The 19,016-nt window shown below is 35.9% G+C and overlaps 1 protein-coding gene across 6 annotated transcripts; it reads left to right on the top strand.

Annotated features, from left to right (window-relative positions):
- The first annotated feature begins 210 nt into the window (after positions 1 to 210).
- Positions 211 to 18,202, top strand: ZNF330 (zinc finger protein 330). Of its 6 annotated transcripts, XM_050790253.1 has the most exons (11): positions 211 to 349; positions 1,850 to 1,907; positions 6,166 to 6,291; positions 8,210 to 8,229; positions 8,330 to 8,400; positions 10,486 to 10,565; positions 13,058 to 13,184; positions 13,656 to 13,760; positions 14,926 to 14,972; positions 16,018 to 16,135; positions 17,214 to 18,202. In XM_050790253.1, the coding sequence occupies exons 3-11, from the start codon at positions 6,172 to 6,174 to the stop codon at positions 17,486 to 17,488; spliced, it is 963 nt and encodes a 320-aa protein (XP_050646210.1). In that variant the 5' UTR covers positions 211 to 349; positions 1,850 to 1,907; positions 6,166 to 6,171; the 3' UTR covers positions 17,489 to 18,202. The 6 variants fall into 6 exon arrangements, with proteins under 6 accessions (XP_050646210.1, XP_050646208.1, XP_050646211.1 ...); XM_050790251.1 differs by lacking the exon at positions 1,850 to 1,907; XM_050790254.1 differs by lacking the exon at positions 211 to 349 and having other exon boundaries at positions 1,814 to 1,907.
- Positions 18,203 to 19,016: the final 814 nt, after the last annotated feature.

The following is a 19,016-nucleotide window of genomic DNA, read 5'->3' as shown; positions in this document are numbered from 1 at the left end:
AAATAAACAAACTTTAATTCCTGAAAGAAAGCCAAACTGAGATACATGTAAATGGGCAAGTGAAAGAGCCCTGCGTTCCGGAGCTCTCCAAAACGTCCCGGAACATTTATGTGCTGCCAATAGGTCACAAGTGTGGCTGGACCTGAGTCAGGACCCAGAAATGAAAAAAATCCTCTTGCTTCTAAAAATAATATGTGAGAAGTGCCGGTTAAGTAAAGAATACTTTTCCAAAAGATAAATGAATAAAGATTTTACCTTTCCACAAAAAGAAAAAAATGAAAAGGGGAAGAAAATTACAGAGTCACCTTCGGTAATAAACAGACCTGTCCTGTTTTTCCCTGTGTGACCTGTAAGTATTATTTTCTACTTATGTCACAGCAAGTGTTTCAGAAGAACTGCTATAGATGGCTTATTTTAAGGCTTTCATCCATACTTTCCTGCCTCTATTTTAATATTTCTCTTAAAACCTTGTAGCAAAATGCAATATGCATAAATTACATAAATTATAATACAGATTGATGAAGGGTCACAGATTGAACACAGTCATCATAAGTAGGATATTTTCATTACCTTGTACTTTAGAAACCCTGCTTGTGAACCTTTGAAGTCACTACCTTCACCCAAAGGTAACCTCCATGCTAACTTCTAATCTGATTAATTTTGACTACATTTAAACTTTATTTAATTAAATCATGGTGTTCTTTTTTTCTTTGTGAGATTTGTTTGCTTAACATTATTTTAGTGACATTCATCCATAGTTACGTGAGATTGTAGTTTGTACATTCTTGTTACTGTATAATATTAATATTTTATTATATGAATATGTCACCATTCATTCATTCTCCTGTTAAGGGATAATTGGGTTGTTTATAGTTTTGGAGATGTTGCAAATAATGCTACCATAAACACTATTTTACATATATTTTATTTTATTTTATTTCATTTCATTTGAGATGGAGTTTTGCTCTTGTTGCCCAGGCTGGAGTGCAATGGCAGGATCTCGGCTCACTGCAAACTCAGCCTCCCTGGTGGTTCAAGCAATTCTCCTTCCTCAGTCTTTCAAGTAGCTGGGATTGCAGGCACCTGCCACCACACCCAGCTAATTTTTGTATTTTCAGTAGAGATGGGTTTCACCATGTTGGGCAGGCTAGTCTTGAACTCCTGACCTCAGGTGATCTGCCTGCCTCGACCTCCCAAAGTGCTGGGATTACAGGCGTGAGCCACCATGCCTGGCCTATTTTACATATATTGTAGTAAATACAGGTATGCATTTTGGATATATATCCTTTAACACATGTGGCTAAATAATTTTCAAAGTGGTAGTCCATTTACATCCCCCAAAACTGGATGAGAGTTCCAGTTACTCCACATCTTTACCAATAAACACTTGGTCACTGGTATTGCCAGTCTTTTAATCTTAGTCATTCTGGTGGCTGTTGAGGATTATTTATATATATGTTTTAAAATTAGTATTGTTCTGAAAACTAAAAGTATGGCTAACACTCCACATCATCAATCTTTTCTTCCCTCTCCAGAGGTAACCATAATCTGAAGTTAGTAACATTTCCAGCATTTTTGGTGTGTATATATATCCATAAATAATGTATACAACTGATTTTTGCTTTACAATTTTACATATGTGGCATTCCAATTTGATTTTTCACCAAATATCTCCCCCAAATTTAGGAATTAGTCCATATTGATACTTATAAAGTCTACGAATTCAGTACTTAATTCAGTACTGGGCCTATTCATCTGCTTCTTCTGAAAAGTATTCAGAATAGTATTGTTCTGGAAACTAAAAGTATGGCTAACACTCCACATCATCAATCTTTTCTTCCCTCTCCAGAGGTAACCATAATCTGAAGTTAGTAACATTTCCGGGCATCTTTTGGTACTTTTACAAGGTGTGTATATGTATATAGCCATAAATAATGTATACAACTGATTTTTGCTTTACAATTTTACATATGTAGCATTCCAATTTGATTTTTCACCAAATATCTCCTCCAAATTTAGGAATTAGTCCATATTGATACTTATAAAGTCTATGAATTTTAATTGCTATTAAATAGACAGCATGCAATTTGTCCCTTTTCCTAATAAAAGGTTGCTTAAAAAATTGTGCTATGGTATCGTTGTATATTTGTATGCAAATTTCTTATGGTAGAGACCCAGAAGGATGATGGTTGAATCTTTAATTTTGCACATTTTTACGTTTACTTAACATTGCCATGTGCTTCTCCTAAACAGGTTTAACATTTATACTCCCAGTAGAATTGCTTAAAATTTGTTTCTCCACCTTTCACCAATACTTTGATCTGCCAGGCTTTTACATTTTGGACAGTCTTTTGGGTGTCATTTATTCTGTATATAACTCTTTTGTCAGTTACATGGGTGTCAAAATTCATTCCTCTCATTTTCATTTACCTTTTTACTTTATAATGTCTTTAGTCATCCTGAAGTTTTTAAATTTTATTAAATTCATTGTTCATTAAATTTTTTTGGGTTTTTTTGTGTCTTAAGAAATCATTCTACTTTAATATCATAAAGGCATTCTCCCATGTTTTCTTATAATAGTTTTATTTTTGCTTTGTATATTTAGGTCTTTCCACCTGGAACTTATTAAATATGTGCTGTTAATAGGGATCTAATTTTATCTTCCTCCATATGGATCGCCAATAGTTTTTGCCTCATTTATTGAATAATACCCGTCTTCTTACTGATGCTAATGCAACCCGTACCATTTGCCAAATAGCCAAATGTATGTGAGTCTGTATCTAGGCTTTCTATTCAGTTACATTTGTCTATTTGCTGACACCTGAAACTATGCAATATTGTTTTAATTACTAGAGCTTTATAATAAATAAAAGTATCCTTCTGCTTGTATAACTAAAATGGTCTGGGCTTTTCAATTCTTTAATTATTCTTATGAATTTTAGAGAGCAATTAACCAAATTCCATTAAAAAATCTGTATGAGGATTTGATTTGAATTGCCTTGCATTTATAGAATATTTCAGTTCCTTATAATTTTCATACCCCAAATTGCTTATTATAATTTTGTTGTTTTATATAGACAATGTTTTAGATTGACCCTATATATTAAATAAATTGATTATTATTACTTTTTGTATCCCCTCCTGCCTTTTAAATTCCATTTTCATCTTGTGAAGACCGTCCTTTGAAATTCTTTCACTGAGTATCTGTGAATAGTAAAGGTTCTCTGTCTTTGTCAGAATAGTTATTTTGCCATCACTCTTGGTAGTGAATACTGGCAGGCACTACCCGGATCCATCTTCCTCAATGAAAGACTTATTTCCTGAGCTGCTGAGAGTACAGCAAGCCAACACAATCCAACTCTTGGCCCTCTTCAGGAGTCCTTTAACCCAAGGTCGCACTCTTCTCCTTTGGCAGCGCTCATCCAATGACTAAATGTCATAGGTGTATAAAGGCCCAGCCCATTTCCCCTAACTCAAGACAACTCTGAAGGGATATCCCAGATTCAAAGATGAGGCCTTTACTGAGACTTCACTGCAGGTCAGCTCTTCCCTATGCTCAATCCTGCTTCCGTTTCTTCTGCAGATGTTGTTCCCCAAAGCATTCCCTAACATACTCATTATACTCTTCTCTGACTCAGATTATGCTTCCTGGGGAAGCCAACCTAAAACAGTTGGTGTCAGGAGTGGTCCAAGATAGTAAGCTAAGATGGGATTTATGATTTGAATCACAGGCCATGTGACTATCAGTGAGGACCCCCTCGGGGTAGGTGTAGGACAGACAGACCTTGGCACAAGGTAACAGTGCAGTAGTTAAAACTTTCATCAGTAATGAACTGGGGTGGTATTCTAATGTAAGGTTATATAAGAGTGGGTAAAATGTATCAGGCAGTTGAGAACTATGAGGGAAATAGTAATCTTAATGACAGTGGCATTGACTGTTATTGCTAAGTAAAATTGATGCTTTGAAAATAGCAAAAAGCTGGGAGTGGTTAGTTGGCTATCAAAATCTAAGAGTAAATTCCAGAAGGCCTTTTTGGTAGCAAATAAAGGGGCTTTTATCTCCTCCAGTGGGAGGGCAGAAAAAGCAGAGGAATAGGCCCAGTACTAAATCCTAAGTGCGGCAGAGCTCTAAAAGAGATTATGAAACCCAGCTTGGTCGGCTATGCAAAGGTCAAGGTGCTTGATCAGAAGGAGATTCTGATGCAGGGGGAGGATCATCAGGTTTCAGTTAAAAACGGGCAGAGCACACATTAGAGGCAGAGAATGTGGGATGATTTGTTCACAAAGGAATGGAATCCAGAGGGCAAAACAGAAATAAGAGACGGGGAGGCTAGTACTGAAGTTCATCAGGCAACTGAAGGCACAGCTTAGCGCAGCAACCAAGAAAAGGTGGGATGTGACGCACGGCAGATAAAAGGTTTCCAACAGAAGTAAGCATGAATTTGCTGTTTGAGTCAATTGATCCAGTCCCAAATCTGTGAGTTCATTTTCCTCTTCCTTTTAGATTCCTCCTTTTTCTAAAAAAGTAAAACCAAGGGGGCCTTCCCCCGCTTTCCCTCCGTCTGCTTCCCTATTTTCCCTCGCATTTCCTCCCTTTTCTTAAGATCCTCTGCTTAGGAATGGGGCATTGGCTCCCGCAGGTGTGGGCGGGGAAGGGGCGGAGCGAACAGAAGTGGGCGGGCCCCTTCCTGTGACGTCGGCCGTAAGGGCGCTGCTGTCGTAAAAGGACGTCCGGTCCGTCTCCTAGTGTCCGGAACCAGCTGTCAGCCTCCCTGGCTCTTAGTACCTTCTTTCCCGGAGTCCTGGTCCACGAGTTGGATTTACTGCTGTCGCGGGCGGGCCTCACGCCATTCCCTGCCCTTCGGCCCCCTGACTGTGTCCGGCCTCCCGGTGAAAGTGAGCTAGGTTTGCCCGGAGCGCGCACGAGGTAGGGTGTCCCTCGGGCGGGTGACAGTTGCGGGTCCCCAAGCCGCCTGGCACCTCTGCCGCTTCTCCCCTGGATGCCCCTCCGCCCCACTGGGTTCTCCAGCTCCAGGCTGGACTCCTAAAGCCGCAGTGCCGCGTGCGTATTTCCTCACTTGGTGACACGCGCAGTGCCCGCAAGAAGTTGGAGTGTTACCGGAAAAGGGCTTGAACCCATATAAGTCTGAGAAGAAGATTCACTCTTTTGAGCGTGCAGAACAAACTGGAGGGAAAAAAAATGAGATTTAACTTTATCAGAGGATTCAAAGGATATCTCTGAGGACGCAGAAAGTTCATCCGCATGATCACCTCGTGATTATTTTCTGAGGTTCTTTGGCCAGGGCAGCGCGCCCTCTAGATTTTGTCATTTTACATACTGGAATGGTGACTTAGTGGTCTGGGCGTTACGTTACCGAAGTAACCACCTATTAAATGTGGCTATTTTTCAGTTGCTACCGTGCTGCTTACCACCGGTTTTTTTTTTTTTAATTGAGCATTCAGTTCAGAAAACTTCAGTTTAGAAGAATCTTGTATTTCAACTAAATAATGAAAATTAAACATACTCTTAAACATAAATTTGAACCCCGTTAAAATTACATGCTCACTGCGTGTAGAGGGAGAAGCATTTGCTAAAGATGCAAAGCAACTAATACCTTAAATGTCTTCGGAATGTTTTGACTTTGTAGTTAATAGTGTTTTTTGTTGACAGATGTTTTGTTTACATATTACATAGGAAAAATTAGACTTGTTTTACTTAAGGTGTTGGCAGGGTCAGGTCATCTGAATATATAGCTCAAAAAGGTGATATAAACTGGGTAAATAATGCTCTTTTTAATTTTTTTTTTTTTTTTGGTAATGAGATACATGATTCATTTGTTTTAATGAGGTGTAGAATACTTTATCATTGGAGAAACTTTTTTCTTAGTGGGAAAAGAAAACCAGTTTGTCTTTTAGGGTAAATTTTTTTGACGTTTACATTTTTAGAATCGTAAGTGCCAATAAATGCCTTGTTTTAAGGGTCACCCGCTTCATTTGGAATAATACGTGCTTAACGTTTCGTAAGGCTTAGAATGTGCTTAGTTATCAAAAGGATAGAGTTTAACATTTAACAAGAATAAGAATACTTTGTTATACTATTTCTTAGTTTATTAAAATAGTAAATGCAGTCAATTATATCTTTTCTGTTCTCTTGTGTCAAAATAGGGGAAAATGCCTAAAAAAAAGACTGGTGCGAGGAAGAAGGCTGAGAACCGCCGGGAACGTGAAAAACAACTAAGAGCATCAAGAAGCACTATAGATTTGGCCAAACATCCATGTAATGCTTCAATGGTATCAGCTTTTTTTGATATCAGTTGATAGTTGAAAAAACCATATACTATTTTATCTGAAGTACACCTGAATAAAATTTTAGTGAAGACAGTGTTTTTGCATATATTTTGTTACTGAATTTAGTATCTCTGGCTCGTCCGTTGATTTCACTGAGTAGCAGTGATTCTTGTTGGATTTTATATTATTTATAAAACCTAGCATATTACTTCACATACTGTTGGTGATAAAGGTAGATATTGGACAAGAATAGATAATAGAAACTTTCATTTTCCAGTTTCTTTAATGCCTTAATTTGTCTTATTAGTTGGGTTTTCATCATATTTTCTTAGCTATTCTTTCCTTTCTCTTTTCTGAACTTCCCACTTAACATCTGTTGGCTTCCTGTTCTATTACCTTATCTGCATGTGCTAAGTGGGTTAGCCCTGATAATTTCTGGGCTGCTTTGAATGGTTGCTGCTTTTGAAATATGCTTTTTGAAATACGTGAAAAAACAATTATGTCATCATTTCGTCTTTGCTTTCACTGACTGTAGAGTTATTCCAGTTCTCCCTATTTCTACTCCTTTCTTTGTTTTTCTTTTCCCACTGTTTCTTTTTTTTCCCTCTTCCTTTTGTTTTGTCAAACATATATGAATTGTTTAATGTAGCTTAATTTAGCAAACGTTTATTGTGCATCTACTCTGTGCCAGGTGTTATTTCAGACACTGTGGATGGTGATACATAGATGAATTACATGGGCCCTATTTCCAGAAGTTCATAGCTCAGTTATCTTGTATATTAGGATTTGTTTGTTTATAAATGACAGAAATCTAACTTAAATTAACCTTAGGGAAAAATAGTTTATTGAATGGATAATGGAATAACTCATATTGCTGGGAAGGGGAAGGATATACCTGGGACTCAGGGACAATCGGAACGTGGAACAACTTGTAGTTCTATCTTTTGCTTTTGTTTCTTCTTCCTTATTAGTTCCATTTTTTCATGTTGTTTTACTCCATTTGTTTGGTTTCATAGTTGCAGGTAGCTTGCATGTCTCACATCACATATTGTTCCTCAGAGAAGGAAAGAACTCTGAAAGGCTGGACTTGACCCAGTGCCTGTCCCAGGACTAACATTTATTGGGGTTGGTTGGGAGAGGCCAGATTACATAGCACAAATGTGACAGTGAGGCTCTCTTCTGTATGTAAGAGTCCTTTCCAGAGAAGAGAGGTGTTAGGCAGAGAAAACAATAAATGACTGGCATGCCTAAATATATATAATGACAGCTAGATTTTAGAAGTGCTTCAATAAAGGTACAATGTACTTATTAGGACTAAGAGGTGATAAAGTTGACTGTGTGTGGAAGGGGTACAGTTCACAGAGGAGGTGGGATTTTCACCAGAACTTTCAACAGGTAGTAGGCACTTTTCAGGGAAAAGTATTAGAATAAGTAAAGACATGGAGAAGAGAGAATGTAAGACATATTTGGGGAATGGCTGACCATTAGTGACTTGAGTCTAAAAAGAGTAGGCCAACAAGGTTTGGAAAGTGGTTAAGGGCCAGATTGTGGAGAGTTTTTAAAACCATGTTTAGGACTCTGGATTTTCTGTGAACTTTATTATTTTGTATTCTCTCCTGTTTCTTATGTTCATTCTGTGATATTTTATTCCTTACAAACAACTGAAAAATAAACTACCAATGTGTTTAGCCTCCTTCGTGATAATGCCACTTCTTCCTCTGGAATCTACCCAGACTCTCTCTCTCTTACATACCTTTGTTATTTAAGCATGGGTAGATGCTTGTATACATGGGTGGAGTTGGAGCTTTAGTGTAGTGTCACTTAAATTTTAACCTGAAAAGCAGGTTATTCTTTGTAATACAAGTAAATTTGCAGTTTTCAGTCTGCAGAAAAATTAATGTGGTATTTTTATATGTTACAGGAATGTGACAAGTGTCAGAGGTAAATTTTATTTCTTTTTCTATCTACCTTTACTAAAATTGTCCCTCTGACCTTTTATTTGACATTGACCATATTTTAAAATTTTATTTTACATGACAAGGCGGCAGAAGAATAGAGCATTTTGCTACTTTTGTAATTCTGTACAGAAGTTACCAATTTGTGCACAGTGTGGTAAGTAAGTAATAACTAAGGACATATACTTTTTATAAACTGGTAGTTCATCAATTTGAACTTGAGTGGGTTTGTTGCTATTGGTTACAGAGCTTACAATTGGTTATAATGTTATGCTTTACCATTAAAAAAATAACAAAATGTGTTATGTTGCCTACCAAAAAACTATCAAGTCTTGATTTTGTCTCTTTGATGTAATGCTGGAAAATAATTAAGGTACAATTTAGATATAGGTTACCAATAAGTTTTTTTAAACAATAAAGGATCAGATTTTAGACGTAACATTTGGGGATCCTGAACTTTTAGTTATACTACCTTAGTCTTGTCAGTATCTATTTGTTTACTTATCTACATTTTGATTCCTGCTGATATTACCTGCAGTGTGTTAGACCATTGGGAATAATTTTATTCCACATTTACCTGGTACTTATTTTGTGATCAGTAGTTTGTGAGTTTGATGCTTACCATGTGATTCATGAGTTTCCTCACATGTATTCTCAAATTATTGAAATCAAGTTCCTAAGTCATGTGCCCAATTCTTAAGTATAGGTGGAGACTTGTACCCTGAAATGATTATTCAAAATAAAACTAAATGTTAGCAAGATGGGTGTTTCCCAAATAGTCTTCCACAGACTACCTGAAATACTAATGGATATTTCTTGAAAAATATATATGGATATACATTTGAGAAATATTGCATGCATCCTCTCATTCTCATCTGGGAGATTTCTATTATATATTTATATGTTAGAAGTTCTGAAGACTTGCAATAAAGAAACCGTTAACTTTATTACTCTAGATTTACTTCCCTCCCCAACTTTTGATGAACAAGTATCACTTTTATTTATGAGATAATAATTTCAGGTAGAACAATTTGGGGTATGCCTCATTTAAATGTGTTTATATATAATAATATTCCAGAAAGTTAGTAGTGTTTAGGGCTATATCCCTGAATATTTCTAGTGTAGTTCTAGATTTCAAAGAATATATCTTTTCAATTCTACAGTTAATGAAAAAGAGAAAACTGGCCTATATGGAACACTCATGGTAGTTTTTATAGCCTTGTTTCACAAAACGTAATGAATGTAGAGTGAGAAAATAGACTTTGTGGAAGATTAAGAGGTAAGTTCTTGCTGGGACTTACCCATATTTTCAGTGTCTCTGGGCTTAAATTTTGTAGTGCTGTTAGATGGATGCATTTCTCATTTACTGACTCTTAGTGCTAGACATGGAACAGTTGGGTAGCTGCTGCCTCTCATTTCCAGTTCCTCTTCCCATTTCCTATTGTCTAACTTTATTCCTTAGGAAATCAAGATAATGGAAAATGGTTTCTTTTGTGTTCCATTTTGTGGAGTCTCAGATGGATGATTAATGTCATCATTAATTCTCACATAATATCTGATAAGCAAATTTCCTGATAGTGTTTTGGGTTGGTAATTTAATTTGCTTCTAGATCAGAGGTTTAGTGGTTGTGTGGTGATTTGTAGCTGTATCACCGTATCGTTTATTATGCTTATTTGGGCACCATTTCAAAATTTTGCTGGGAAAATGTTTAACTGGGGGCTTTCTTGTAAATTTTTATGTTTGGATAAAATTACATTAACTTGATAAGTTACATAATCATTTGGTTTGTTTGAGGTATTCTGTGGAAAGAAATGATAACTTCAAACCACAATTTGTATTGTGAATTATAAAATGTAAAATTTATTATAAAAAAGCATTCCTTTAAAAATATTTTGAATAATCTGAAGATTCATACGTTTTTAAACTGTTAAAATGATCATTAGATTACAAAGCATAACCTGTGATTTCTGATTTAGTACAAACAAATTAGCATATATGTTGTTGTTTAGTTCATTTTACAGATTTCTTAGTAAATTTGAAATCTGAAAAGTCTGATTCGAGTAATGAAGTCTCAGTTACATCTATTTTCTCTTTTTAGTTATGTAAGCAGTAAATACTGATTCAATTTCATTAGTTTTTAAATTATTTCCTCAGGAACTTGGGCTGGATAAAAGAGGAATTTGTGAGTACTGGTATGTATTCCTTTGCAAGACTAACAGTGCAAATGTTTCTCTTCATTAGGGAAAACAAAGTGCATGATGAAGTCTTCAGACTGTGTCATAAAGCATGCTGGTGTATACAGTACTGGCCTTGCAATGGTGGTAAGCTTCTTCTTATCTCTTAGACTAGTACGTTTTCAAGGATAAGAAAAAGACATTCTGATCAATGGTTATTTTTTTCTAAATATCACTGCTTTATCCCTTGTTACAATCAATCTGTAGTTATCTGGATTATCAGTGGCATGCTTTTTGTATGATTTTCCCTTAGTACCCACTTGTTTCTAGCTGCTTCTTTCTTTCTTATTAGGAAATATACAAGGCATGGAAACTTTTCATGCTGATCTAAACAGAATTTCATTTATCAGTGGTACCTTTCTAATATCTCTTAACCAGGCTTCACAAAACAGTATTTAGTGTACTGAAAGCCCTGCTTAACCAATGTTTAAGCCTTTGCTTAAATAAGCAACCTAGTTCTAACGGAACCTAGGATAATAGTGTTCTTTAAAACTTTACATTTCAGAAAAGTGTATATATTTAACATACCTCTTCATTACATACAGGATTTTTTTTTAAGTAAATTCAGCTTTTTGAATAATAAAAACAATTGGATTATGTGATGTATTTTGCTCTTTTTACTAAAACATGTTTTCCTTTTAAATATGAGGTAACCAGTTTTACTGTATTGTTGTATGATTTTATGTTCAAATAAAGTTTTGTTCAAATTGTAGTCCATGAGGAAAATGATACTATATTTATGTCAAATGGAATATTTTATTTATGGTAAATTTCCAAGAACATGTAAACTTCTATTATGAGGGAGACCTATATTTCATATGTGCATATATTATAGAAGCAAGGAGCGAGAATTATCTTGTGAATTGCTATTTATTTTAAATATAGGATTGTCAATGTTATCTTTATTCAGAAACCCTTTCAGTCTTCCTTGGTAGCTTAAGTTCAGTCAAATTTATTTTTTAAAATCACCGTGTGTTTTGAATGTGAATAATTTCTTCTTAAAACATTTAAGTAGAGTCATATATCATTAGTTATAAATTCTAGAAAAGTGACTTTCTGGATATTTTATATTTGCCTCCTCAGATTCCCCCTGAGAATAGCAGGAGAATAAGATCTGGTGTTCATTCTTTCATCTCACTCCCTACCAGGTTATCCTGGTTTGGTTTTGTCTTTTCTCTAAGGACCACAGTTCCTCTCTGTATGGTCAGGTAGTCCTCTCCTGTTTGTCCTAAGTCCTTCCCTGTCCTCTGTAAATTATCTCTATTAAAACTCTTCTGGATTACCTAGTTTGAGTGTACCATCTCTTTTTTGCAAGAACTCTGGCTGATCCAAGAGAGATAGTTGATGATTTGCTAGCTATACTGATAACCCATTCTTGCAAGTCAAAAAACATTCTTCCTATTTGTTGTTCGCTACATTTGTTTCAGAGTCTTGAATAATAGAATACTGAATTGAGATTCTGAAATCCTGGCTTTAAATCTCACCTCACCTGTAATCCAACTCTGGGACTTGGATTTAGTCTTGGGCCCCATGCTTTTCCTTTATAAAGGAAAGATTGTCTGATCCTACTCTCTTTTTTTTTTTTTTTTGAGACGGAGTCTCGCTCTGTCACCCAGGCTGGAGTGCAGTGGCTGGATCTCAGCTCACTGCAAGCTCCGCCTCCCAGGTTTATGCCATTCTCCTGCCTCAGCCTCCCGAGTAGCTGGGACTACAGGCGCCCGCCACCTCGCTCGGCTAGTTTTTTTGTATTTTTTAGTAGAGATGGGGTTTCACCGTGCTAGCCAGGATGGTCTCGATCTCCTGACCTCGTGATCCGCCCGTCTCGGCCTCCCAAAGTGCTGGGATTACAGGCGTGAGCCACCGCGCCCGGCCTGTCTGATCCTACTCTCTTAAGATTCTTTCTAGCTTTTAATATTCAATAGGTGTCAATGTTTTATTGAAACACATATTGTTATTGTCTTTTTTTGATATAGAATTGGAGAATCTTACCCTGTATTTTAGTTCCATATATTTTACTTAAAAATTTTTCCACAAAGAAGTGTAATTATTATTAAAATATAAGTTTCCATAAGAGAAAAAAAGCTGGCAAAAGTTTCATATTTCTCAGTAATTCTAGAAAAGCTATGCAATTATTTTATAAATTATATAGATAAGAAGGTGTTTTAAAAATCAGAAATGGTAGTATTTAAAAATTCAATTTAGTTACAGGAATTATTATAGACAAGAAAGCGTAAACTTGTCTCCTCCAAAGTCCATTTGAATTAAATTCATTTTGAGGAGAACACTTCCAACTCTGACTTAATTAAATAATATTAGGGTAAGTGTGCAGTTTACCTTTTCTTCTTTTGATACGTAACTTTTGAGTTTTGTATATTGTGGGTAGCTGTTAAGTTGTTTTTCAGAGAACCCTTTTTAATTTTGGCTTAGAGTGAGTAGTACAATTTTTTAATGAAGCTACCTGCTATCATTGAGCGTTGATAAATTGCTAAATGTATACAGTTTTTATGGTTGTCATGGTTAAGCAATGGTTGCAGGTGATCAGGTGATAATGATTATCTATTCTTGTTCCTTGGTTACAGGGTGCAATATGTGACTTCTGTGAAGCTTGGGTTTGCCATGGTAGGAAATGTCTCAGTACACATGCCTGTGCCTGCCCTCTTACCGATGCTGAGTGTGTTGAATGTGAACGAGGCGTGTGGGACCATGGTGAGTCATTGGACACAAGCAGTGAGCTTCGTTATAGGTGAAGGTTGACTTGGAAACATTTTGCATGCTATTTTTGAGATTTTTTTTCAGGATACTGTCAATCCTAACTACCGGTACTATTTAGATTATCAGCGTAGTTAGAGAAGGGATCTATACTATCAGTTATTGTCAATGCTAGTATTGTTTACTCAAACGTGGAGGGAGTTGGCGTGGAGCAGGTAGTCTTTTTGAGCATTGTGAGTGTTATATGAGTAGCTAGTGGATAGTAAGAGCCCCCTTTTTTCAGTTTCAGTTTAGTTTCAAGGACTTCCAACAGTTTTCATTTTAGCTTTTATCAGAAAAAAAATGGCTGAACAATTTTGGTGTACCTCCAAAGTAACTTGCCATCTCTTCTAAGCAGTTTTATAGATAGGAGTTTTTCTTAATTAAAGTTTATCTTATTTACATTTGTATTTTTTTTTAATCCAATAGGAGGCAGAATATTCAGTTGTTCTTTTTGCCATAACTTTCTCTGTGAAGATGATCAATTTGAGCATCAAGCCAGCTGCCAGGTTTTAGAGGCAGAAACATTTAAATGTAAGTTTTTAAATATTAGATGTTCTTTATACCCAAGATTCTGAATAGTGTATTAATCTTAATGAAAAAGGAATCAGGTTTTTTTATACTGCTTCTCATGAACTGTAATTTAACTCAATCTGTATTTTCTGTTTCTAGAAAACACTCAGAACAGTCAGAATATAGTTGTAAATTTTTCAGCAGGGATGCCACTGGCATATTGGTTGGGCCAGTTCTTCATTTTGTAGGCTTGATTTGATTAGGCGTTGCAGGACTTACACCTTTCCTGGTTCAGACTACCACATGTCATTTTTACCTTCAAATTATTGTAAAAACCAAACCCTCACCCTTCTTCCTTCCCATTTCCAAATGCCCTCCGGTAAGAGATACCACCCTGTTTGTTTCTGCTAGTTGGTTCCAGTGATTCTTAGACAGGACTGTATATCAAAAATACCTGTGGAGGTTTTAAAACTAATGTGGATGCCCAGGTCTCATCCCTGGAGATTCTATCTTTTAAGTCTGTGGTGGGTGCCAGGCACCTGTATTTAACCTACACACAAAATTCTCATGTATTTTCCAGTTGAGAACCAGCATTACTGACTGGGATAATAGTATCAACTTTACAGATGTTTCTTTTTTGGAAGGTTCATTGAAATGAGACTCCATATAAAACAATAGTATGTAGTACTTGGCATTTAAAAAGCCCTTTTTAAATAGTAGTTACTATTATAGGAAAAAGACTGAAATTCCCCAGGTATTCTCTTCCTTTAATTCGGTTCTTGTTCTGTTATGAAATCCTAATTCTTACACTTACTTATAAATTTAAAGTAGATAAGTCATCTCTGTAATATACATACAACATACATACTACACACACACAATATATATGTATGCATGTGTATATAATTCTTACAATATATATAAAATTCTCAAAGATTAAAAGAGCATCTTGAAGTATATATCATTTTTGAGCCTTTCTTAGCCTTTTGCAGAATGTATAATAATAAATTTAATTATTTTATTTGCAGCATGGGAGCTTTGTGTGTTTTATAACATTTGAACCCAAAAGACAGGCAGCTGTCTATAAGGCTGTATTTCCATTGCAAGCTTTTAGTGATTTGATAAAAGACAAAGGAAAATTCTAAGAATGTAATAATGGGATTTAAGATTAATCTCTTTCCCATAGGTGTTTCGTGCAATCGGCTTGGTCAGCACTCGTGTCTCCGTTGTAAGGTATACCTATGCATTTTTTCTTTTTAGATTTTGTTTTTAATCTTTATACCCCTCCACCAGTCCTTGGATTATATGTAGCTGTAATTAATGTATAAGATACCTTAAAATTATATAGTTTAATTCTTTTATTTTTGAGATTATGGAATTGAAGTTGAGAAGGCTTACATGACTTTCCAGTGGTCATCTAGTCACCTTGTAGTAGAGTTGTGACTAGTGCACATTTCTCTGGAATCCTGGCTCTGTGTTTTTAATGGAGAACATTCTGACCAAGGTGATGAGAGTCTATTTTAATTAATGTCAAAATGTACCTGCCTAGAAGAGTTTGGGTAAAGATTTCCAAATTTTTCTGTGTCCTTAGGCCTATTCTCTAGCATTTGTTCATCAAAGATTACTAAACAGATGTAGCCAATGCCCTTCCTCTCAGAAGCATTTCTCTAGTTCTTATATTCCTAACCCTATGTCTTATTTATCTTCCAGTTCTGTTCTAGTTTTACCAAATGGCGTTCAGGCGTTGTCTGTGTTGTTTTCTTTGTCTGGAGTACTTTTCCATCTTTGCTTACCCTATTGCCCTTCCATTCTTCATGTCGCGATTAAGACTTCGTGTCTCTAAGATGCCTTTCCCAAACCCCATGTCTGCTTTAGTGCTCTTCCCTCTGCACTTCCCCTTCAGTGCTTAGTGTCTTGTAATTGCCCTTTCACTGTCTCCATCCCCAGTTAGACCATACACTGTGTGAGAGTAAATAGGCTGTTCACCATTATTTCATTTCGTCAGGGGCCTTATGAATACTGAAATATTTTTGAACGGCTAAATGTACTTACATGTCATACTCAATATAGTTAGTCTGCCTTTTGTTAGATCATTGTTCAGAAGAGTCCTGACAAAAATCATTTCTGTTAAAAAAATGAAATGAAAAGTGTGACTGGTCCCAACAAAATTCTTAATCTTACTGCCTTAACAAAGCTATATCTTTAAAGCAATGAATACTGTCTTTTTTGTATATTTTTATATTTTTATTTATTTACTTATTTTGCTTCTCCTATGTAGGCTTGTTTCTGTGATGATCATACAAGGAGCAAAGTGTTTAAGCAAGAAAAAGGAAAACAGCCTCCTTGTCCTAAGTGTGGGCATGAAACGCAGGAGACTAAGGACCTTAGCATGTCAAGTAAGGCCCTTAAGATACTAAGGAATTGATTTTTGCTTTCATACTTAGACAAAGTTTATCTTTTTTTTTTTTTTTGGTCTATTTTTCTTACTGCCTCTTATTTGAAAAGATGAATGTGTTCTTTTAAGCAAGTGGAATTTTACAGCTTGGGAAAATATGTCGGTAAAGTTTTTCAGTTTTACTTAAATATACCAATATTCATTTTGATATTTGGTATTTGCCTTAGTTAATGACAGCAAATACTGAAATTTAAGATAAAGAGTGATTTTTAAATTTTTGTTGAAGCTTCCTTGTTAAATAGTTGAGTAGCTATAATTCCTTCATATTAAAGTGGTGGTAATCTTAAGTACTTAGAAGTCAAATTTACTCTGAAGCTATCTTAGGCGTGTGGTATTTGAGCACCTATGTTTTTTTATGTAATAGCACTACTATAGGAAATTATTTTATGGTTTTTATGTAACTTTTTTTGTGAAGTAATAACACTACTATAAGCATGCTTATAGTAATGCAGCTCCCAATTTTGTTAAAGAGAAATTTGACTCTTAACCAGACATATCAGAATGGAAGCATAATTCTAAGTGACTGACTGCCTTGTTTAATCATAGATGTAGCTGCACAGTGAGGTGAGACTGATGATTTTGCTGATCTTCCGCACTAAACTTTGTGTCACTACTAAGGCAGAAGAAATGACAGGCTTTGTTTTTCAGGGCATCTACATTGTAAAATAGCTGTCTTAAGAAAAATGTACTGATATGAAATCAACTGTATTCTGTGATTTATGTGATTTGAAAATAAACTGTCAGTGACCAAACAGAAGGTATTTTAGTTTTAAACATGCCTCATTACCTTTGGAGTGGTCTGTTGGTCTAATTTGTTTTCTAGATTTAATAAAATGACACTGTAGTTTTTATCTTTTATGGTGTGTATATAGACTCAGGTGAAAAAATTAGGAAAATATGACCTATTTTTTCATTTGGGATTAAAGCAGCCAATGAAATTCATGAAATGTTATAGAGGAAGATGAGAATGTAGAGGACTGGAACTAACCAAATGCCTTGTACATGTCTGTCTTCTATAGCACGCTCCCTGAAATTTGGCAGGCAGACCGGAGCTGAAGAGGGAGATGGAGCTTCTGGGTATGATGCCTACTGGAAGAACCTTTCATCTGATAAGTATGGTGATACCAACTACCACGATGAGGAGGAGGATGAGTATGAAGCAGAGGATGATGAAGAGGAAGAAGAAGAAGGCAGAAAGGATTCAGACACTGAGTCATCAGATTTGTTTACTAATTTGAATTTAGGAAGGACCTATGCTAGTGGCTATGCTCACTATGAGGAACAAGAGAACTAGGGGAGCTGCTTGTCCTCTAGTGGCCGTGTGTGAGAGGAGCAGGAGTGGGTGTGTGCGCTTGATGAATTGTGGGTGGATGTTCAAAAGTACCTTAGCCACTTAGCCTTGTGCGGAAGGCTAGTTACACTTAATGGGCCAAGCGATAGGATGTAGCGTTTTTATAGAACTGATAATCAAGCTTACGGCATAAGAAAAATGAATTTCAAATGTAAGATGTTTATTGATCGAACCAATTGAAGTATCATGGATTGGATTGTTACTGATTTCAGTAAAGTAGTGTGTTTTGCCAATTAGATACATATATACAGGATAAAGGAATAGGATGGTAATATATTTGTTTGAAATTAAATTACTGCTTTTATTAAAAAATACTGCTTCATTCATTTGTCTGATTTTGTAAAATGTAATGAGTAAAATGAATTACTGTATTTTTCCTTTTATGTCCACAGAATGAAAGTCATATGTTGTTATATTCTAAATTTTCATTAAATATTCATGTCACCTTGAGTTGTCATGATATGTGTGTTTTAGTATTTGACCTATTCTCTTTCTTCACCATGTATATCCTCAGTGGTACCTATTATTAATGCCTTAAATGTAGTGATAAGGTGACTAGTTAGCCATTTTTCAGAGATACAGTATCAGAAATAGTATTATTACAGAAGCTTTACCCAAGACATTTTATTTCTCTTTGAATAAACCTATTATTTCACTTAAGTACTTTTGATATTATATTTAATTTTTTGTTCTGTATTTTCAGTTTGTTTTGGAAAGCATTCCAATTTTTTTACAAATTGCTTCAGTTTTTGCACATACGGAAATAGGTAGTAGAGACTGTGTGGTATACACTTAAAGATAAGCAGCCCAGACCCCATCACTGATGATAGGTGGAGGACAGTCATGTCACAAGTCCCAGTTGTTACAACTTACACTGGCAGTTAATAGGGATTGGGTAGTTGTAGAAGGAAAGACAATATCTGATTGCCTGACATTTTAGATGTATGGAGAAAATGTAGCTATGAGGATAACAGGGTTGGATGGCCATTGTCAAGCCATTTTTGTTCTATAGAGGCATACTTAACAGCCAAGGACAATAACAGGCAATGGAAAGCCAGAAGTCAAAGTTAGAGGGCCTCTGGTGGCATATGAAAAAGGGTTTCGTCTTTTGCAGTAGGACAGCTTGAAAAAACCGAGGACCAAGCCCAAGACTTAATAGTTTCAAAGGATAAACTTCAAAGACAGTTGCCAGCCAAGGTAAGTCTATTATGCCAACATTGGCAAACTGCTTGGGAAAACCTGTGACCCTGACAAATTAGATGGAGACATCTGAATCGATGGTACTGGAGATTTTTACTCCCCAGACTCCTGGATTTCTGAGCTTTCAGTCATAGCCCACCCCTCCATGTTAAGGGCAAGCACTCCCCGCTTCATTCTCAGGCTGGATGACAATGCAGAGGCTTCTTTCCTCGGGAAACATGCTCCCTTCAAGACTTGTCCTGTCTCCAGGCCATTATAGTTAGTATCTCCA

This window comes from Macaca thibetana, chromosome 5, assembly GCF_024542745.1.
Source record: "Macaca thibetana thibetana isolate TM-01 chromosome 5, ASM2454274v1, whole genome shotgun sequence".
Taxonomy (NCBI): Eukaryota; Metazoa; Chordata; class Mammalia; order Primates; family Cercopithecidae; genus Macaca; species Macaca thibetana.
This window is presented reverse-complemented; position numbering and strand designations above follow the sequence as displayed.